At 41.1% G+C, this 23548-nt stretch overlaps 1 protein-coding gene across 5 annotated transcripts in view; it reads left to right on the forward strand.

Annotated features, from left to right (window-relative positions):
* The window catches only part of BTBD3 (BTB domain containing 3), a 64340-nt gene extending 44420 nt beyond the window's left edge, over positions 1–19920 (forward strand). For 3 of the 5 annotated variants that reach the window (XM_029593546.1, XM_029593547.1, XM_029593548.1), the window contains 4 exons: positions 8662–8917; positions 9373–9463; positions 9950–10068; positions 13730–19920. In XM_029593546.1, the coding sequence (XP_029449406.1) occupies positions 8775–8917; positions 9373–9463; positions 9950–10068; positions 13730–14762 (1386 nt within the window). In that variant the 5' untranslated portion in view covers positions 8662–8774 and the 3' untranslated portion in view covers positions 14763–19920. Of the gene's footprint in view, positions 1–8185; positions 8385–8588; positions 8918–9372; positions 9464–9949; positions 10069–13729 lie in introns of those variants that run through there. The other 2 variants (XM_029593545.1, XM_029593544.1) reach the window with 2 other exon arrangements.
* The last annotated feature ends 3628 nt before the right edge of the window (positions 19921–23548 follow it).

Genomic DNA, 23548 nt, shown 5'->3' on the forward strand with positions numbered 1-23548 from the left:
GTCACAAGTGGATGATACCTTGATAACAGCCACATCTTTTTTGAGAGAAAGTGGTGGCTGTTCTCAAGGTATCATCCATATATGGATACACAAAGAGTTCCTTATTTCTAATGCATTGGTACTGGTGTAGGTTGCATATTTGTAAATGCCCTTGAAGCTGAAGCCAAGCTGAATGAGAAGATGCTGGACTGAAAATGTTGACTGTCCACCGTAAATTAATGGCATGAGGACATCCTGTAATGGAGATTCAAGGAGTACAGAAAATCCTTAACTCTGTTGCCTGAATGATGAAGAACAGGAATTCTATATGAAGAATCTTCTATACCATAAATTTGTTGTGTCTTTTGCAGTACAGTACTGGGTCAGTAAGTAAAGGACCTCTGAAAATGGCTTTTCTGCATGAGGAAGATCATCTTACTCTGCCAAAACATACGATCTGTGAGCCAAATAGATGTTTACCTTCAAAGGTAACCCCATCAAGTATGCTTAGAAGAAAAGTCAATAACCAGATATCCCATCTGCTATCAGTTTAGCTGACATTGCTATTAAATCATAGGCTTTGCCTGCTAGGAATTTGGCTCTGCACCATTGTGTCCACCTTAGGACCAAATCCCACTTGTTCATCTCTCTTCCTTTGGAAGTCTAACCTAGTGGTTATCTACTCAGTCTTCAGGGCATACCCAACCAGTCAGGTGTTCAGGATACCCATAGTGAATATTCATGAGATAGATTTGCATGCACTGCTTCTACTGTATGCAGATCTATCTCATGCATTTTCATTGTGGGTATCCTGAAAACCTGACTTACCATGTGTGTCCTAAGGACCGGGTTGATCAGTTTGGAAATGCGCTTTGCATTAGCTCCCTTGACTGTCTCTAAACTTCCCGTATCAAAGTAAAATTAAGAAGACATATCTTGAATCTAAAAGACCTTCCCAGAATGTGAATTACCTTCCTCTCCTCCTCGCACCCGGATAAATATCGTACCTCCCATCTAGTTAACAACCCTATTTCTGGTCCTGTGAATAGCAAGGCTTTCTGGTTGCTGTCACCACTTCCATGCTGAAGGATAGCTCTCCAGGAATGCTAGAGATCTCTCTCTGAAGCAAGTCTTAGGATAGGAGGACTCTGGAGAAGTATTACGAGAGGTTTGGTTTTCCTTCTGTTTCTGGTAGGGAAAAGGAGGCTTTGGAGCTGAAGCTTTTTGAAAAGGGGTTCATCTTGAAATACTTGTTAAACCAGTCTACTATAAAAGGAGTGATAATCTTTCTCAATATCATGCCCACCTCCTCTAGGCTGTCTTTTATTTATTTATTTATTTATTTATTTATTTATATATAAGGTTTTATATACCGTCATTTAGAGGAATCCATCACAACGGTTTACATGAATAACTAATTATAAATAAAATGATTAAAAAAATACCTTCTCATAAGAAGACATGTTTCTCTGTTTCTCCCCACCCCTCCTGTCCTCTGGCATGTAGGGGGGGGGGGGTCTCCTTACTCTTGAATCTGTCACTTAGTGGGATACATTCATTCCCCATTAACTGAGCAGATATATTGCCAGCTGTTTATGCCGTAACAGGTTTCTTTCAACTCCTTCAGTTTGACGTTTGGAGACCTTCTGGTCCGATTCTAGAATCTAAACACTGTAAATTCCTTCTGTCTTTGAGACATCGGGTTGTTTGAAACAAATTTCTTCCGTGTGGGGTCCGGCACTCATGCCCAATCTGAAAATGAATTAAATAATGAAATTAAAAAAAACTTCTTTGAATGTCCCTGACTTAAGCGGCTTGCCGGTCCTACCAGTGCCTTGAAGCACTTCTCGCCGCGATTTTTCCAGGACTCACATTGAGCTTCACGCTACGAGCAAAATTCTAAAAACCTTTTCACATCTTACCTTTTAAGCTGGTTTCCAGCGGGTGTCTCAGCTGCTAAAAAATATATTGCTCCTTACACAATACACAATTTTGGAAATCTCCGGTCCCCCTGACGCAGCTTGATGCGAAACACGGCCGTGTCGGGGTCCTTCGCATTCACAAAATTGTTTACTGTGTATTTAATTTCGTGCACATTGTTCAGTGTGTATATGTAAAATAAACAATCTTTGTGATGTTACACTATTGTTGTCCAGTATACTTTATGCCATACATTTTTTTGTTGTGAATTCTCTATATGTGTGTGTTGTTCACTCCGCCCTCCTCTTGTGCTATGATCCAACTAGGTACCATGATATTTTGCACCAAGACCTTCAACCAGTAGTCCTCTAGCGTTCTGTCTAGTTATCTATTTATTTGTTTATTTAAGAACTTTTCTATACTGGTATTGCGTGATTATGGGAGACCAGAAGGTAACGGTGAAAGTAACTTGGGAGGAGACTTTTGGCCCGACCACAGTCCCTTTAAATTCAGTTCCTGTTGCCAGCCACTTGCCAAGCAATCAGTACAGCTCTTCAGGTAGGCCTGAGCTGCATCACAGGAACCACCAGCCGGTCTGCATACATAGCTGAGGCCTGCAATAATGAGGATCCTGCTTAGCAGGCCAGCAGACTAATGAGAGGAGGAGGAGGAGGAGCAGCAGCAGCAGCAACACAAAAGATCCTTGGAAACTCTTCCTAAAAGGAATAGCATTGGCCTGCTGAGCCTACATCTGGCACTGTACCCTGCATAATACAAATTAGTATAAGCCGCCTGAGGCCTGTCCCCGTGAAGGTTGGGTAAGATGGGTACAAAGTAGGGAGAAAGCTCCCGAAGTAGCTGCAAACGAAGGTGCAGGGCACTGGATTCCAGCCCTGGCTCTGATTGCAATGGAAGCCCTCATGGAGTTCAAGCAGTAAAATTATATTTATACCTTCTAGCTCACTTAATTTAGTGGAATAGTAAGAGAGAAGATATCCAATTAAGTTTAGCTGGTAAACTGTAAAAATAAAATGTATACAAGCAATAGAAAGTCCAACAATGCAGAACAAAATAACCTAAACAAGCCCTAAAAGGCAAGATAATGTGTGTATAAAGCCAGCACACATCCAAATGTGGGCTAATGAAATTGCCTTTTCTGTTATCAGGGATTGGCCTGCACCAGTTCATACGGCACATTTTTGGGTGATTTTTCATTTTCTCTCTATTTTAGTGCTGTCAGCATGTGTATTATGAAAGATTTCATTCCTTAAAGGCCCCTGTTATATATTACTGAATTAGTAAAGTAGGTGTGACTTGGTTGACACTGGGTGTGGCAATTTCAGAATAAAAACCATCAGATGGGCTGGGCAAGTTTCAAAAGCATTTTCTTGGCTAAGTTGACCCTGACTGAACATCCCCCCCCTCAAATGTGGCTAAAAGCATGTGTGGGGTTCCACGGCCTGCATACCATCAGCCGCATTAAAAGCAGATGCTCTGTGGGGCGAACTTAGGTTAGGGAGGAAAAGAACATGGACGTATTCAGGGACTATTTCACTCCGCTGCCACTTAAAGTGAAAGTATGTGGGCACCTTTAACCAGTGTACTTCTTTGTACTTGCTGATTTTCCAAGAAAAACCGCAAGTACCGGAGCCACTCTTTAATGTATCCGGTAAAATCTGGAAAAGGGAGCAGTAAATGAGATTTGTAGATGACCCTATTTATTCAAAATAGTTAAAATGCAAAACAGATTGTGAGGAGTCATTGGGAGAGCCTTGCAAGACTGGGGATCTGGGCATCTAAATGGCCGATAAAGTTTAATGTTGACCCAATGCAAAGTGATGCGCAGAGAGAAAAAATAGGATACTTTTGTAGCATCTCGCATAAGTTACCTCAATTTTCAAAGCGGACGTAAGCACATAAGTCCATTTCAAAAATTATCCCAGCAAAACTATGTGCACAGTTATACCTGCTATTTGGTGTGCTTAAATCCCATCCTCATCCAGAGTCCTCCCCCTGGATGCCTCTCATCTGTGCTCACAAAATTATGTGCATATTAGTTGCATGGTGGGACTACCTTTGCAGGTAAAGCTCTACTTTAATCACAGAAGTCCCTTTTGAAAATGATCCAGTGCTCAGTTGTACATTAGGAGTTAGCACTCAGGAAAAGGACCTTGGTGTTCATTGTTGGAGAACACATCGAGAAGGCAACTTTTAGACTATGTTCAGAAGTGTACCTTTTACCCACAGACTGTCACCTTTCAAAGGATAAACATTCCCCTTGAAAATTGGGTTGGAAAACAGTAGGCACACAGGCCTTGTCCACCTGCTAGTTGTGTGTGTATTTTTTCTGGTCAAATTTAGTGCGTGTGTGGGTAAGTCCTAACCCCCTTCTCCTCTCTGCGTGTACTGTTTGACACTGTTTTACTCATGGAAACACCTTTGAAAATTACCCTCTGAAATTCTCCGCCCAGTGTGCGGCGGTGGTCAAGAAAAGCAAATAGGAATTGTTCGAAATGAAATAGAAAACCAAAAATATCCATAATGCCTCTGAGTCTATGGTTTGTGTGCAGTTTGTCATTCCTTCTCAAATAATATGTAGAAGAACTAGAAAAGGCAGAATAAGAAAAATGATAAATGAAACGGGGCTCCCCTATGAAGAAAGTCCAAATAATTTAGGGTTCTTCATTTTGGAGAAGATACAACAGAGAAGGGTACCTGACAGAGATGTATAAAATTGTATATTGTGTGGAACAAGTTAATAGGGAACGGATATTTAACCTTGCAAATAGTAATAGAACTCGGGGGCACACCATAAAACTAAGTGGTAGAAGATTTAAGACAAATCTAAGAAGTATCTTTTCAGTCTGTGCATAGTTACGCTGTGAAATTTGTTGCCAGAGGATGTAGTCAAGGCTAGTAGTATAGTTGGGTTTAAAAAGAAAAAAAAGGCTTGGACAAGTTATTGGGGGATAGGTCTGTTAGCAACTATTAGTCAAGTAGAAGTAGGGATCACAATGTCTAAGAAGGAGCAACAGGGAGTGGATCTCCTCATTAGCATCCGCTGCATTCTTCCAAGTACCTGCCAGGTCCCAGTGTGGAGGTCAGAGATGGGATTTTGGGCTTGATGAAGCAATCTAAAGGAGCAGGCAGTGCAGACATAGAAAAGACTCATATAGTCAAAAGAAGAATTAGGGAAGAACTGAAAACCTCTCCGGTCTCTTCCAAACTTTAAAACACATGGAGAAAGGGAACACAGGCACACACAACCCATTACAATGGGCCCTCTTCCTCTATATTCACATGCAGGAGAAGGGAGAAGTTGTGTGGTGCAGACATCTGGGCTTAGTAAGTTACTTTCACTGCTGCATTTCCTCTGCTGCTGCTCCCAGCACTCCAAGTGGGTACTACAGGCAGTACTCCGTGCATGCTCTCCCTGTCTTAGTGAGCCTTGGGTTAACATAGAGGCTGAAGAGACTTGGGAAGGGGAAGATGAGTAGGTTCTGCATGTGTATGTGTGCTGCACAACGCTGGGTCCAGTTGTTCATGCCCTGCATGCTGCCCACTACATACCACACTATGGAGCTCATGCTGTAGCTAGGAAGAGGCATTACTCATTCTTAGAAAGAATCTTCTACATGTTTAAGAACCACTGCTGGTGTCCCTTATTGCTGTGAGGTGTTGAGAGCAGTGCCCAGGTGCTAGTTTGGATCTGAGCATTAGGCAGCGGTGATCAGGTCTGAAGGCACCAATGTACATTGGCTGGAGGAACACTGTCTTTCCTTGGCAACTGCTACTTCACCATATGTCACCTAAAACCGTCTTGACGCTTGAAAGGGACCTATTCTGTCTTATTTGGAGGTTTCTCATAGAAAGCAAAAGCTAATGATTTTTGTCAGCTTCAGTATAATGCAAACTATTTTGACTGGAAATAACAAAAAAAACAGCCCAGTACACTGGATCACCTTAGATTAATGTGAAGCATATGTTTCATTATTAGGTGAAATTTAAAAGCCTGACGCACACTAAAATTAGGGGATGTGCAAATATGTAGGACTCGCGTGCGTCGAGCAGATTTTAAAAACCACCCGGATTCGCACGTAAATGAATACATCTCAGAGCTTCTCAAAAAGATGAGGGGTGTGGGTGTAGTTTAAGGGGGGGGGCGGGGGGGGGGGGGGCCTTGGGCAGTACATGGGCATTTCGAGACTTTCACAAAAATTTACACGTGAATATTTACGCGATCCAGCATGTGCCAAGGCCCCCTGCCTCGTAAACTTTACTTCTGCTATGGATGGGCGTGTAAGTACCAGAAAAAAAAAGCCATTTCAAAGAGGTTAACTGGGTGAATTGGGAATGAACTGGTAAAACTGGCAAATGGATTGGCACACGTCCCTTTTAAAATCCCCCCACACAAACACACACACACTTATGTGGTAGAAGCGGGATTTGCACTCACAGGCGCATGCCCACTTAAAATTCAGCGCACATGTGCGCATGGCCAGGCTATCTTATAACATGCTCGCTTATGTTATAAAATAGCCGCATCCCTGGGCACGGACCGACCCATGCATGCATCGGTTTTAAAATTCACCTTTAAATGTATAATATGGTGACCTCAAACCTCAACAGCCTGTGTGCTGCGGGGAAACACTCTCATCATTAGTTTCTCTCATTTTTTTCTGTGCTCACTTTCTATGCTCATTTTCTTTATGCAATTAAATATTATTCAGTCGTTTTTTTCAACGCGCTCTTTTAATTACTTTTGTGAACTTGTTGACAACACCAACACTTATCTTCATACGAAGTGTGAACGCTGTTGACCGGTCAACCCGAGGCTGAACGGCCGTTTCAAGAGATCGCTGTATATAACTCTGTATCAGGGGGTAAACACGCCTCCATTTTGGAAAAGATTCTTCTTTCTGCAACGGAAAACATACAATTTGTAAAATGTTCACTTTGATGTCATTCAGCAAGTGAACAACTGCCACCAATGTTAAAAAAAAACCCAAAAAAAACAGAAAAAACCCAATTTCAAACCAGTCAGGCTACTCATTAGAAGAAACTGTTGAGGTGTATCAGTTTGAGTCTCTATATTATACATATAGTTCATATTAATCTAAGGTGATCCCATGTACCGGGCTGTGTTTTTCTTTTTTTGGTATTTTCATGCGTGTACTCGGTCTGTAGTTTATGTGCGAGGCACAGGGTTAATATAGTAACTGGTATGTTACCTTAAGTTTCAGATGCATAATCAGTTTATTAATGATTTCTAAGTGTTTATATACCACAGACTTTAAAAATGATCTAAAAGATAATGTACAGAACTGCTACTTGTAAACCATTGACTGGGGTTATGGAAGTGGTGGTATAGGCATAGTAGTTGGAATAATGTGCTAGGGACCATTAAATGTTCAGGCTTCAGATTCTGCTTCTTCCATGGATCTTCCTTGTGACCTTTGACAAGACACTTTATTTGCCATTACTTCAGGTTGCCATTTGGACTGTGCACTCTTTGGGCTAGGCAGGTATACCTATATGTATTAGCTATAGGGAGCTATATAAATGCCCTGGAATTTAAATTTCCGGTTTTAGTGCGTTTGATTTTATAAGCTAGAATGCAGTCGTGTCTGGAAAAACTGTTGGCTTAATTAGCACAGTTTAGTGATTTGGGACTGCTGTCAAGGACTATTATGCTAGTTAGAAGGAGAATGCATTAAATCTATGCTGTGACCTCATCTCTATTCAGTTTTCAGTGCAATAAAACAGGACTGAAAGACCCTGTTAACTTGAATGCAAAAGAGTCGTGTCTGAAATTTTTATATGTAATTCCACGGTAATCCTTTCCAAGTGCAGTGCTTTTATTTTAGGATGTTGAATAGAAGATTCTGATCTTATACTTGTAGGGGAGGGAGCATTACACAGTAGTATTTGCGAGCATTGCAGCTGTAGTTGAAACAATTGAGCAATTTCAGAATGAACACGTGAAGTCTGCTTTCATTTGCAAAACGACATGCACCGCAAAATGTTTAGGCTTGGTGCAGACTGCGTATGCAGAGCTTTTGTTTTGTTTTGTTTTGTTTTTTTTTAATTCAATATATTACCCATTAAATAGAACAGTGCAATGTCTGCCCCTTTAAAATTAGAGCTTGTGCATATTATAATAGTTGTCTCTGTGCCGTGCTGCTTGGTCCAATCGTTATTGGTGGCTTAAGCTATTGGCTCCAAGCTCTGGCTGTCTGACTCCATCTGCAGGGCTGCAATACCTGCTCTCTCTCTCTCTCCTCAGATCCATTCACCGTGCAACTTCAGCAAAGCTGAACGAACTAGCAGGGCTTGCATGCACACCTCCTTGCTCACCTAATTCAGCAGGGGAGAGACGCGTGCTCTCGGCACAGTGTGGCTTATTCCATTTCAGAGGGTTTTTGGAAAGGGTTTTCCCAGCAAGAAATCCTGGAATCATGACGGGGATATGTTTAACAAACGAGGTACTGGATCAAACTTGAAGCTAGCTTTCTGATTCAGCACGTGGAAAAGGTCACCTTGGCTTGCTGGAAAAGAAGCCAGATCTCGGCGTTTGCTGTTTCTTTATTAGCAGCTTGAACTCTTTTTTTTTTTTTTTCTTTTATTTCTTTGCGGGTTTTGTTTTTTTTTTTTTTGTTCTTAACCTAGTTTGGCACTCCAGCTGTACACATATAAGCCTCCTCATGGTAGATGTTAAGGGAAGGAACATGAAATGTCTCACCTTCTTCTTGATGCTTCCAGAGACCGTGAAGAACAGGTCCAAGAAGGGCCCGAAGAAAGGCAGTGCCAGCACCAGCAAGTTGCCACCGGTTTGCTATGAAATCATTACCTTAAAGACCAAAAAGAAGAAGAAGATGGCTGCTGAAATCTTTCCTACCAAGAAACTAGCCAGCCCAAACTCCAATACCGTCCAGCAGTTCCACCAGCAAAACCTTAACAACAACAACATTATTCCTGCTCCCAACTGGCAGGGGCTCTACCCCACCATCAGAGAAAGGTAAGATGCGTACCTCGGGGAGAGGGCAAAGCCGCAGTGGGTGCTTCCGTATCGCAGAGCAGGCTTTTTAAAATCATGACTTTGATTTTCTTAGCAATGCGTGTGAGCACAGTTTGTCATAATGTGGAAAACTTTTTTTTTTTTTGTTAAAGGAAAATATTTCTACAGGGCTGTTTGTGTTTGAAGAAATGCTTCGTTTCTGTGGCACATCTGGCTCTCATGTTTTAAAAGGAGGCTGATGTGTTTATTTATTTATTTATTTTAAATCTTCTGGGGTTGGGAGGCAGAAGGGCTACTATTGGGAGAAGGGTCTTTGATCCCAAGTGTGTTTTCTCCTTTCATTTTGGTTGCTTGTTTTTTAATGTTCAGTATTTTAATGTGTCTTGGTTTTGTTTTTTTTCTTTAAGTGACCGGAAAGTAGCCACTCAAATAATTGTCTTGTTTCTGTCCCGTAGAAATGCAATGATGTTCAACAACGAATTGATGGCAGATGTTCATTTTGTGGTGGGGCCACCAGGTGGGACCCAGCGGTTGCCAGGACACAAAGTAAGCAACAGCTGCCCTGTCGGTTCAGACGTGGGGAGGAATGAGAAAGGGAAACATTTTTTTTTTTTTTTTTTCAGTGTTAAGTGCAAAGTTTGTGGATGTGGTTTTTATCAGGCAACAAGGGGTCTTGATTCTCAGATAGCCGGTCCACTCCTTTTTGTATTTCTGGGTTGTTCATGCTTTGCGATGAAAGATGCTGTAAAGCAGGTTGTGAAACCCCTGTTCTTGCCAGCTAGTAATATTTTATAGGAAATCCCTTTCTAATGAATGTTGCGAGCGTTGGAATTTCATTTTTAGAGCAGGCACTTGAAAACCATTTGTTTACAAATTACCCAGGGTGGACCTTTATCTTGATTTCTTCTATGATGAGCCTCGTATGTTTTTCTATTTTTTTTATTTGTATTTCTTTTCAACGTGCACCTTTTTATTTTCATCAGACATGCTTTTGCTTCGAAGCCCAGGCTAAGATGTTTTCTTTCTTGGCAGTATGTTTTGGCTGTCGGGAGCTCCGTATTCCATGCCATGTTTTACGGAGAGCTTGCTGAAGATAAGGATGAAATCCGTATACCAGATGTTGAGCCTGCTGCTTTCCTCACAATGCTGAAGTAAGCATCCTTCCTCTGGAGGGGACTGAATTTATAACCTGCGTGCATGTGCAGGCAGCAGGCAGGCAGGCAGCAGTGAAAATGAGATTTTAGAATTTAATGGGGCAGTGTTCCAAGAGAGTGTAAGTACATATAAGGCTTTTATTTTCCCTGCTTGTAAGTGAACTTCCCATTCTAAGATGTGCACACACGAAGTTCACATGACAAGAATATGATGGGATGGGCCGTGCTACCCCTGCCCTGGTTTTTAGGCACTTCTTTTCACTGCCACTGGGCTAGGTGGAGTTCTGCTCCGACCCAGTTCAGCGGGTCTTATATTCTTCGGATCAGATCTCTAGGAGCAATGCATTCTGCCTTCCAAAAGGGCAAATACAGGGAGCAGGCAGGACAGTAAGCTTAACCTGATCGGTCTCCTAAGTGTTTTAGTACTGAAGGCAAATGTCTTTTGATGCTTTCTTTAATCTTAATTTATGCCCCTCCCTTTAAACACAGTATAATTAAGTTCATTCTCATTATTTTAGTTTCCTGCCATTTGAAGTGGAAAAGCAACTTGAGAATAAACTTGGTCATTTTCCTAAATTGGAAATCAAATTTTGCTGCTCTTCATTTAGTCGTCGTCGTAAACTTGGGGGGGGGTTATGCATTGATAATACTTTTCTTTGCAGAGATGTGGGAAGCCATCATGTTTTTGGCACGTCTCCTGTAACCAAAAATGTGAATTTTTAAAATTCTGCATGTGTCCTGTTTTTTTTTGATTGATCCATTCCTCAGATGAGTCAGAACATCGCAGTGATCTCCCATTTACCATGGTAGCATCCCTGTTGCTGATACACCAGAACAATCGTTTATTTTTTTCCATCAGTTTTCCTATGTGACTAACAGAAAAATCAGTTTTCTTACTACTCCACACAATGGATGCAGTGAATAGTTCTGCATATGAATCCAGGATGTTCTGTTTCCATTTGTTAGGCTGTATAACATTACAGACAACGTGAAGTACGAACTGAGCCCAATGTAAGCAAAACTAACAGTCCCAGTCAAAAATAGATATTTTCAATCGTTTTGCCTTGTTTTGTTCCAGTTCTTCGAATGCCTTTCCAGCATCTCCCTTGTTTTTGTGTCTGCTCTTCTGCCCAATCTTTTTTTCACTCCTAATCTTTTGAATCATTCTGTATATTTTCCGAAGGATGACCATCTTTTCCATGTTACAGGGATTTTGTTTTTTCTTTGCCCTCGTACCCATTCCAAATTTCTTTAAAACTTTTTTTTACATTTGTGTGAACTTGTACATCAATATACTTGTTATTGATGTCTTCCTCTCTGCCTTCCCACCCTGTCTTGCTATGTACTGTTTTTTTATTTTTCTTCTTCCTTTCTGTATCCCCCCAGCTCAAAAATGGGTTCCAGATCTTGCTCCTGAGTTGCTAAATCTAGCTTTCTTCCTATAATCCCTAGTGACTGCTGCTCTCTCTCCCACTTTGATCTTTTGGTAGCAGACAATCTGTGCCTCATTGCCACCTTTAGCCCCAGTCCTGCAGTTAAGCTTATCAAAAGGAAGAGATTGGGTTCTTTTTCAGAGATACCAAGGATGAAACATTTGGGGGTTTTTTGTTTTGTTTTTTAAGGTTTTTAGTAAGCAATGGGTGATAGTATGGGGATAAGCTAAGGGGTCAGAGAAGAAAAGTGGAGGGGGAGTAGTGATGTCCTTCCTGGATGAGGCTCTCGAGATTAAACTGTATTTTATGATGATTTTCACTCAGTGAAGCAGAGCTGACAGGAGCAAACCTCAATAAGGAATACATCTCTAGAAGAGGGATTTCATTGTTTTCCCTTCTCTATCCCTTGCCGCCGCCTCCTCCTCCTCTTATAATCACACCCTGGCTCTCCTTTCCTCTCCAGTCAATTCCTTCTCTTTTGGCCCTTTTATCCACAGTTCCCTACTCAGAAACAAAGCTTCCCAATCCCCGGTTGCAAATGTCTCTTTTCCGGGATCTTTATTCTCAGTATGGTCTCCTTTGCCCGTCTCTTTTCTCAAGCTGCCCGACCGTTGCTATCTCCTCCTCCTAACTTTCCTGCGAGTTACTGTATATTGGTGTTCTGTTTTTCCATGCAGGCAGCAGATTGGACATTTTCTAAACTGCTGACAGATCTGTAGCTTTCAAGGGCCATGAGCTTACCAGGCCTCCCAAACGTACCTCTTTTTAGCCTGGCCCTATGCACCCGACCTCCTTCCTGCCAGTCCTCACTGGGCCATGTGCACCATTTCACTTCTCCCAGAAATGAACATTCTGTCTCAGTGGTTTGCTTCAGACCTCATGTGGTCCCACTTTATAACCTTATCTTCCCTCAGAATCATATCTAATCCAAAGGAATTTAAGAAAAAACTGAAAACTTATCTCTGTTGTATTGCATTTAACTTAACATACACAGACTAACAATATCACTCCCCCTCTCCTTTTTCTATTTCTCTGCTTTATTCTGTGATTATCTCTTTAATTTTAAGCCTTTTAACCCATTCCCATTATATTTTTGACTTGATTGTTTGTATTATATTTTGTTTTGTGTGCTTTACATTGACTTTTATGTATGTGATTTTACTTTGTAAACCGCTTAGACCACAACCATGTATAAGCGGTATATAAAAACTTTTAAATAAATTTAAATTTATCTTCCTTGTTTTTCCTCTTATGGATGACAACTCAGCTCAGGACTGGCTCGTCCTCTCTTTTGCACCTTTTGTAGCTTGCACTCTTTGAACAGATACAGTGAAGGTGTGACCATGTGAAATCCACCTATTGTATCTCAGCAATGCAAGCATAAAGCTGAAAGAAATCCAACTAGATGTCAGCCCTACAACTTATTTTGACCTCTAAGATGTATTTTAGTTTATTGCACTGTCACCTATGTTAATTCCTGTCTAGTCATTGTTTTAATTAGATTTTAAAATGTCAGCGATTTAGAATGTGTTAGCATTTTTAGGGTTTTTTTTTGTACTAATCTCTTGTTTCACTTCAGTGTTTGTTTTTCGGGCAAGCCCTTTTGTATATTACGCTGAACTCCGTGTCATGATTAATCATTGTTTTACTGTGATTGTAAAAGGGGAAGTTAAACTTGTTATGTTAAGAAGCCCCCAGTGTTTGAGCTTCTCCCTTGCACTTGAGAGTAGTATTCTGCCCTTTCATGCACAGTGTTGGTCACAAGTTTGCTCCCTGTGTTGTGCGTGCTCTAGACACGTTAGGTTAGGTTAAGTCTGTCTCTTGGGAGGATGGGCTTCTTATGCAACTCTTGCAACAGTGACTGCTGCCCGTGTTCTTTTTCTGTGAGCTTGCTGAGATTATTTGGTATATCCTCTAGTGATGTGGTTTGCGTCCTTCTCTGCCTGCCTGAGTGGAAGGGCTACAATGAGTTTCAGTACTAAAAGATTATAGTCTTAATTATGTGGCCTTTCTGCACCTTACTAACAGATACACATGCTTCCATTTTAGTGTCTTTTGGCTAAAACGGCATTGCAAATTTTAGCTTTATTGTTTAATGTTAATACCGTGTCATGGGAGTGCCCGTAGATGTCATTACTGGCAGTGTGGAAAACTGTAGGCTATTTTGTTTATTTTTATTTATTTTTGTTAGCAGCTCAGTTTTAAGCATGTGTGTTCTGTTGCAGATACATCTATTGTGATGAAATTGACTTGGCTGCTGATACGGTACTGGCCACGCTATACGCTGCAAAGAAGTACATCGTCCCTCATCTTGCCAGAGCTTGCGTCAACTTCCTGGAGACCAGCCTGAGCGCAAAGAACGCCTGTGTCCTGCTTTCCCAGAGCTGCTTGTTTGAGGAGCCCGATCTGACCCAGCGGTGCTGGGAAGTCATTGATGCACAGGCAGAATTGGCTCTGAAATCAGAGGGCTTCTGTGACATAGATTTCCAGACACTGGAGAGCATTCTCCGAAGGGAGACGCTGAACGCCAAAGAAATTGTTGTGTTTGAGGCCGCTCTCAGCTGGGCTGAAATTGAGTGCCAGCGCCAAGATTTGCCTGTCACCATAGACAATAAACGCAAGGTGCTGGGGAAAGCGCTTTACCTGATCCGTATCCCAACCATGGCTCTTGACGATTTTGCAAACGGTGCTGCTCAGTCTGGGGTTTTGACTCTCAGCGAAACAAACGACATCTTTCTTTGGTACACGGCAGCCAAAAAGCCCGAGTTGCAGTTTGTGAGCAAGGCCAGAAAAGGCCTTGTACCCCAGCGGTGCCACCGTTTCCAGTCGTGCGCCTATCGCAGCAACCAGTGGCGTTACAGGGGCCGTTGTGATAGCATTCAGTTTGCTGTCGACAAGCGAGTGTTTATTGCTGGTTTTGGGCTCTATGGCTCCAGCTGTGGATCGACGGAATACAGTGCAAAAATAGAACTGAAGCGTCAGGGTGTTCTCCTGGGGCAGAACTTGAGCAAATATTTCTCAGACGGGTCTAGCAACACTTTCCCTGTGTGGTTTGAGTATCCCGTTCAGATTGAGCCCGACACCTTCTACACTGCCAGCGTGATTCTGGATGGTAATGAACTGAGCTATTTTGGACAAGAAGGAATGACCGAAGTCCAGTGCGGCAAGGTGACTGTCCAGTTTCAGTGCTCTTCAGACAGTACTAATGGTACAGGGGTCCAAGGAGGACAGATCCCTGAGCTTATATTCTATGCCTGAGAAGACTGCCCCAGGAACAGAGCTGGATATGAAGTTCGTATCCGGCCCACAGTCGCACTTGGTTTTTTTTTGTGATGAGATCATCTGTACTGCAAATGCATAGCTAACGATGCCGTGAAGTGGTTTTGTTTTTCTCTTACAACTAGCCTTTTTAACTAGAAGAAGAAATTGTAATTCAGCTGTAAGGGAAGATTTTGAAAGCAGATTTGCAGAATGTTTCTGTTCAAGGCTTTCTTCTTTTAAAGCATTGAAGTCCAGAAGGACTGAATAAAAAAAACATAGCAACTTCTCCTCACCCCACACTTCTATATACATACACGCACACACACGTTTACAATACCAGTTATTAAATAAAGTAGTGCTAGGGGTCTTTTAAAGCTAACTAGAAGGTTACAGGATGCTTTTTTGGGAGGTGTGTTTATGGAATTTGGAAATACCTGGTCCATTGAATTTTGATATTTTATTTCTGACAGGTGATTTTGGAAGCTAGCACATTTTGAATGTGCGAGACATTTTTGCCAGTAATATTGTAAGGAATAAAAATTCTGTTCAGTCCTCACTGAGAAGCACCAAATACGTTTTGGGAGCAGTGATCATGCAGGGAGGTTGGCAAAGTACCTGCAGACCTGCAAGTGAATTTTCAAAGGGTCACTCCCACACGGGGTTTCCTTCTGAAGATTTGGACGGGGCGCACGCCGCAGGGTACTTTGGTGCCCGCGTAGCTCGAGCCCTTCTTGAGAGCAGGTGCAAGGTGCATGCAGGGATTTGAAAAATGCACTCCCCGAGCCCCCCCTGCCTAACCCCAACTGTTTTTTTTTCCCTGCAGCACAAGTCCGTGCACTGTGAAACAGCATGCATATCTTTACCCACACTGAAGGGCAGTAATCAAACCATGTTTTTACGCCGATTGAAAGCACTAATGGTTATTGCCCCATTTATTGTTGCAATCCTGCATTTTTTTTATTTTTTCCTCGGGAAAGATGTTATTTCTTTCTTTGACAGGAGTCCCTTCTACAGGGCCAATTAGATTTAAAAGCGAGCCATTCTTCCCCCCCCCCCCTTTCCGAGAAGTCTGCTTAATGAACATGTAAAGTGTATAAAAATATTCATTATTAGGCCCATGGCATTGCTAGATTGTAACATTCTCAAGGTGCAATAAGAAAGGCAAAGATGTTAAACTCTTTGCCCGACGCTTAAATAGCATTTAAATGTTTGCATCAGAAAAAGGTATGCCAGAAACACCCCTTCTGTAATTAAAATTCTGATTAATATTTATCACCTCAATTACTGTATTTAGGTAAATTATGCAAGCAATGGTGTCAAACATATTTGTGTAATCTTGAAATAATTTAGGTTTTACCTGTGGCACCAATTTGATGAAAGAAAAATCAATTGTGCTTTTGCCCAGTCCTTAAATTGGGCCTTGAGTCTTTGGAGGGGAAAATAAAAAAGATTAATTGCCAACAAATGTATTTCAGTGATAACCAAAATTTGCTGTTTACTGATCTGCCATTCTCTTGGCTGACCTGTTTCAAGTGATGGAATGTAGCTTGTTTTCTGAAAAATAACCCCTTTTTTTTTTCTCAAGAGTTCTGGTGAAGTTGTACAAAAGTGTCGAGTTTAGACATAACATTTTCTCGCTTGGCTCACTTTTACACACAAAAAAAGCAGTTGAACCTAGTTTCTAACAAGTTTGTTGATGCAAAGTGCAATGGAAGTGAGCCTTCTGAGAGGGTAGGAGCTCCCTATAGGCCATGCAGTAGGTGATGGCAGAGACAGACAAAGGGAAAACACTTGTCTTTAATTCAGTATTACATTTTTGTTTAAACTAACTCAGTAGATGGCAGCAGATAAAGGGCATTTGGTCTGTCTGGTTGACCCTGTTTACATTGCTATAGATATGTCAGCTGCACAAGCTTGAACTTCTGTACTACTACAACTCTTTCATCATCATCCTTCCTCATCTTTCTCATCATCCACTCTAGTTAAGTATATCCCAGCTGTCAGCTGTGCTAGCTTGACCACCTGCAAGAGATCATGTCTTCTCCTTTTGTCCTTGGCTGGGAACTGTAGCCAAGTTGGCTGCTGTCCATGCTCGGAAATTTGCCATCCTCCTCCTCCTCCTTTATTACATTTGAGAATACACCACAACCTTGCCATCACTGCAGATTTGTTAGTCTTAGTTTGTCATCTTGGGAGCTTGATGTAGTTGTACGGCAGCTCTGTGTAGATTGGCTTATCAGCCCATCTTGTTGGCGCTCTGCCATTCGAGGTAGATGAACATATGTTTCTGTATCTATTCTAAAACCCAAGCCCCCCCACTCCCATTTCTTTCCGGCCACTCCTCACTCCCTCTCTTGCCACTACTCTTTGTGTATGCCCCAAGCATGTTTAAATTCTGTCACCGTTTGGGTTATTACCATTGCTGGTAGGGTGTTCATCTAAAAGTACTTCTTAGCAAACATATTCAACCTAGAATAGTATCGTAGTGCTAGACAATAACTACCTAAGCTGCGCAAGGAGGTAAACTAATCATTGGCTTTAATATACTCTGTTATATTGGGAAGATAAGTCAGGGCAGACAGCTTAGGTTTATGTACTCAAGTTGAACGTATGGAGACTCTCTGACCCTTTCTGAATGATTATTTAGATCCTAAAAATAGCATAATTTGTGATAAATAGAGACTTCAGAAGAACATGAACACAGCTTTTCTTACTAGGTTTTGTAATCCTTGCTTAAAATGAAATTCAAATTTAACTAAAAGCAAATCCAAGCCAGTTATTCAGATAATGTTTCTCACTAAATTGAAGTAATGTGTCAAAAACCTTTCTCACTAATTAGCCAATTTAGTTTATAGTTCCTGGCACAGTGACCATCACCCAACAGTGATTTATTTTATCTTTATCCATTGATAAGTAAGACAATTAGTGGTGGTGGTGGGGGGAGGGGGGTGTTTCTAAATTTTATGGAATAGTAAATGATTTTCTAAGGTGAAGACTGATGCTTCAGAGTACTAAATCAATATTACACTAAGGGCACTAAAAGTTAACTTGCACGCTAAGGTCATTTAGTCTGCTCACAAAATTGTGTGCTATGCACTAAAGGCTTACAATGTATGCTAAACTGCCCCCCCGAGCATTAGCGAGAGTGTACTAAGATTAGCGCATATCCACATTTCAGTATATGCAAACTTTAGTGAGAATGCATGAAATAGCATGGTATTTTGTGTAGTGCATGCCTGCTAAGGACTAACATTTGAATACCTGCCTAGGAGCAATGTTACATCTATTGTGCTAACTGGCCCAAAGTGAAGAGCCACCACCACCACCACCACTCCTAGCATGCATTCTTATTACTTATTATTCAGAATTGTCCCAGTCTTCATGGGCCAGAAGGATGCTAGTACTGCTGCAGTTTGCTAACTGATGCCGCTGAGTAACCCTTCACACTATTCTGTGGTAGCAGTGAAGGGCTGCCTTGTAACATTTGGCAGTGCTAGCAGGAGGGCTCTCACATCCCCTGCTGTCAGTGAAAATCGGGATCCTCCAGAAGAGAGGGCCCTTTCATTCCAGAGGGGGTTCACGGGAGGGGATGCCTGTGAAGGATTTGGGGCCCTCTCAGGAGAGGCAGGCAACCTTAATGGTAGGGTTGAGGAGTTGAATGCCTTTCGGCCAGTTAGAACAAGGGATCTTGAGAAGCAGTTTAGTTGCATGCTATACTTGTTTGGATTAATGCGAACGCTACTGCCATGTAGTGTTCTATTGAGGCTACTCTTTGTACATACATGGTAAAATTTAGTGCATAAGCCGTTAAGTGGCATTTTAGCGTGCTTGTAAAATAGTTTTAATATATAAAAAAAATACATTAGCACAAGTTTTAGTACATGGTCTTTTAAATATAAACATTAGTTTACTGGCAGAAATGCCTTTTCTTATGACTTTATAGTTCATATTATACTTATTACTCCAGGGCTATTAGAAATCTATCATTTGACCATTTTAAAGTCAAAATGTGAGATCAAAAGTTCCACGTTCTGGAGCAAGTAAAGTAGCTCTTACTTGGTGTCATTTTCATATTGAGACAAAAGCCTGGTTTTCCCATCTCTTATTCAAATATTCAGAAAGAAAACTGTGCTCCCTTCTCATTTTAAGTGACGAGTATTTATAGAAGCAAATGAGCTTGCTAAACTGGAAGTGTACCCAGCATATAGAGAGAAAACGTTTGATGCTTTTTAATAGAAGGAAACTACACTTTACTGAAGTTTGGAGCTGCATTGTTTCAAAAGTTCTGTAAATTATCTGCCATTAAAAAGTATGTGTGTAGATAGCCTGGAACAAACCTGATGATGATTTTATGACTGGAGCTTAAAATGAAATGCTTGTAATAACTAGATATTCTGTTTTATTCATCCTGTTTTTCTTTCTCAAACCATGTAGGAGACAAAAACATGGGAACGCAAGCTAGTGTGCTAGCTGTATTTAAAGTTCCTGGACTAAAATTTAACCTGTCACGTGTAATATGAATGCTGTTGCATAAAAAACTCTTCACATTGTGCATTAAAACACGGATTTTGCACTTCAAGGGCTGTTTAAATTAAATGGCAGTTTTTGATGGCATGGCCAGACTGCATCAATGCATCACTACAGTAACAAACGTAAAACAGATCTATGTGAAATAAGGATCTATCACACTGTCACTGCTGTACTTTGCCACTAAATGTCATTTGTGTACTTCTAAGGCATCGAACACGAGACTGGAATATAAACAGAGCTTCAGTAAATAGAATATAGTGTTGTATGCAGTTTTACAGTGTGCCAGATATTCTCTGTATGTGTGTTGATCACAACCACTGCTTATTTTTTTAATGTAATATACCTAAAGCCTATCTGAAATAGTATTTAAGTAAATGTTCTAATTTTTACAGCCAGTATGTATTGCACTGAATTGGTTTTTAGTGTTGTGAACTGGCAGCTTGACTTTTCACAGCAGCCGTCGATCTGCTTGAAATGTGCTTTTTTAGCAGGCTTGCAGTATTTATGAAGGAGTAATATGAAGTACCTCATGTTGACTGTACTGTACCCCTCAGTGTAACAGTGCAGATACTGTTGGACACTCGAATGTATATGATTAAGTATAAAAATAAAATTGGTTACTAAATCTGGCGTTTCTTACATTATTATACAATATGAGCAAACCTATATTAGTGCTCATTATGCAGCCTGTTTAGCCAATCAGCTAACAAAAGTTGAATGCAAATTAGTAGCATTGCATGATTTTTATGTGAAAGCTGTATAAGCATGTGATATGTTTTAAGGAAGTTTTATTAGGGCTGGCCCTGTAGCATGTGTCGACCAAACAGCAGACTTGCAAGGGTTCCCCAGAGCGGATTTACTTCTGAAACAACTTGCTAGGCAGACTGGATGGGACCACTGGGGTCTCTTTCTGCCATCATTTTACCACATTACTATGAGCTGCTGAGGCACGCCATCTGTGAGGAGGGATTCAAATCTGGAAGGGGAAGAGACAGAAAAACAAACTACTAACTCGATTGGTTTCCATGTCGCTTTAGAATTTTCAAAATCTTTTTTTTTTCGTCCAGTAAAAAAAAAAAAACCAAAAAAAACTCTGCTTATAAAAGTTATGTTCAATAATGAGGTCAGTTTTCAAAAACCCCAGATAACTTTTCTATTGTCAGGGATATTCAGCAAGCTAAAACATCCCGCTGAATATCAGTGAATAAAATTATCTGGCTACCTTTAGCTGGATAACTTTTAAACCTAACTGGCTATGTTTCAATATAGAGCGGTGCTCTGTCGCTGTCAATAAATGAACTTCTAAATGATGTATGTTATATTTTCTGATTGTTTTAATAAAGTATGTGCCTACACAATAAGTGGTATGAATTTTATCAAAGAATATAAACTTGTTTGCCTAAATGATAAATGGAGTTAGAGAAAGGTTTCATACATAGTGTAGGTGCCCAGCACCACTGTTGAGTGGTCTATAATCATTAACCTTCCTCCTCCTCCTTAAATTATTTTTTGTGGTTTTTTTTGAAATTTATGTTGTCCCAAAGAAAACTTGAGGACTCTTCCGTGGCGATGTAATATTTTTATATGCGTGTTCTGCAAGTATTAACTCTGAGACTCTAAAAGATGTTAATAAAGAGTATAACACCAGACTTCCCCGATTATGGTTGGTATGTCCGTCTTCTTACTGATGATCCCGACATGTTTCAGACGTGAAAGCCTTTCTTCAGGGGCCTTGATGAATCCCGAAAACCAACTTCACGGAGTCTGTAACTCTTTACTCAGCAGTTCCTCAAGAGCTGAATGTCTCTGCCACAAGGCGATCTTCCTCTGTCGATCGCCGGGAAGATTCCCAGCTCTTGAGGAACTGCTGAGTAAAGAGTTACAGACTCCGTGAAGTTGGTTTTCGGGATTCATCAAGGCCCCTGAGGGGAAAGGCTTTCACGTCTGAAACATGTTGGGATCATCAGTAAGAAGACGGACATACCAACCATAATCAGGGAAGTCTGGTGTTATACTCTTTATTAACATCTTTTAGAGTCTCATAGAGTTAATACTTGCAGAACACGCATATAAAAATATTACATCGCCACGGAAGAGTCCTCAGGTTTTCTTTGGGACAACATAAATTTAAAAAAAAACCACAAAAAATAATTTAAGGAGGAGGAGGAAGGTTAATGATTATAGACCACTCAACAGTGGTGCTGGGCACCTACACTATGTATGAAACCTTTCTCTAACTCCATTTATCATTTAGGCAAACAAGTTTATATTCTTTGATAAAATTCACACCACTTATTGTGTAGGCACATACTTTATTAAAACAATCAGAAAATATAACATACATCATTTAGAAGTTCATTTATTGACAGCGACAGAGCACCGCTCTAGATTGTTTTTGTTCAGTTTTATCAGTTCGCTGTACTGTTTGGTGTACCTTTGATAGATTTGTTTCAATATAGTCAGTTTTACCCCAGTAACTTAAACCTTACCTGAATAGCTTTAAGCTTTTACAGCCCTATTCAAAGGATATAGCCATATATGCCCAACTATTGTAAAAAAAAAAAAAAAAGGCAAGTTAGGGTTGTCTGCTCGTGCTTCCTCTCCCCCCTCCCCCCTTCCCCCCGAAAGGTGTTAATGTTGAACCAGCAGGTCGGTGCCATCCAAGGCCCCCGATATCGTGAACAAAAAAAAAAAACCAGGCCCGAAAGGCCCGAGGAGGGGGCCCCACTCCCCGCCACCCAGTGATTCCAGTTTGGCAGAAAGCAATGTGTTCTCCCTTCTGCCCCCAGCCAGCCCCAACTCTCCTGCCTTTGGCGGCAGCTCTAATGACCCTGGCTGCCAGAGAAGCAAATCCGCCTGTACCAGAGCTGCGGGGGCCTGGCCTTTAGGGCAGGAGGGTTGGAGTTGGCTTGGCGTTCGAGAGGACAAGTGTTGCTTTCAGCCCAAGGAGGGGTAGGGGGCTGAGCTGCTGTCTTGGGCTTTTCGACCTGCCTAACTTGCCATATATGAAGGAACCTTTACACGTGACGAGCCGAAGGCTCTGCTTTTCAGCTTGTAACATCTGATTTCCGGTTGCTGCTAAACAAACTGGAAATTCTCCTCTTAGCTGTACATTGATTTAAGTAGTTTAGAGATTGCAGAGTGGTGCTATTGAACAGGAAACAAATCTAAAAGTAGGTCTCTTTGTAAGTTTTCATGGTTTTCTGTTGTAGAAACAAGCACTTTTGTTAATGGGTATGAACAGTAAATATGCATCCGATTTAAAAGCTTTCCATTCAGCCTTATTTTAGGAGCACCTGTTTACTAACAGAGCACAGCAGACACTTTTGAATGTATTTTCAAGGAAAGAGCCACTACATTGACGTTCCTTCAGGACCCGGCCTCGGTCAATGGGATGTGGTTGCTTTTAATAATGTCAGCTCTTAAAAGACTCGCCCTGTTATTTCCAATGTGTAACAAAATGTTAACCAGTAAATTGGGCAGATATGACCTTTAAGTCAAAGAGCAATCCACTGTGATCAGCCTGAGAGCCTCATTTTTACAAAGTACATTTTATCCCCGGAGGCTTGCTCTAAACCACTCTAAGCAGTGCACTTGGATCTGATAAAGCACCGCTAGCTGTATACACAGCTCACACTAATGACTGAACCTCTGGTTGATCACTAGACTTATTACAAGTTCTCGGATCTGTTTTGTAAGAATATAGAGACATACAGACCCTTTCCTACCTGATCCAATAGCTGCACTAAATTAAGAATTAGCCAGTTGTCATTTACCTCTGAAGAAGGAAAAGAGGATCCTTTTCAGAGCTTGGTCCTACCAAATCAGTTTCTTCAAAACAACATTGTGATTTACTATCAGTATAACTGGAGTCTGTTCCCTCTTTCGATTTCCAATACAAATACTGTTACTACTTGTATATTTTTCTTATAAATAATTACTAGAACATCTAACTTCATGACGATGGAAATTGGATTAAAATCTTTTCTTGCATCATGAAAACGTGCTTCAGCAGGTGTTTCTGGCCTCTGTTTTGCAGGGCATAAAGACTGTTTACTTGAGCTTTGAATATTTGCGTTACATGCCTTTTAATAGTTTTTCTAGCTAGATAAGAGTTGTCAGAATAATGCACAACCATATCACGCTGAATCAATATTACAATGCCAGCGTAGCAAGCAAATACATCTTTGTGCGTATCTGTGTTTTGTTAGGCTTCCTTTCCAGGGAAATATCTTAATGAAGCCTGTCACAGA

Source organism: Rhinatrema bivittatum, chromosome 3 (genome assembly GCF_901001135.1).
Source record: "Rhinatrema bivittatum chromosome 3, aRhiBiv1.1, whole genome shotgun sequence".
Classification (NCBI taxonomy): Eukaryota; Metazoa; Chordata; class Amphibia; order Gymnophiona; family Rhinatrematidae; genus Rhinatrema; species Rhinatrema bivittatum.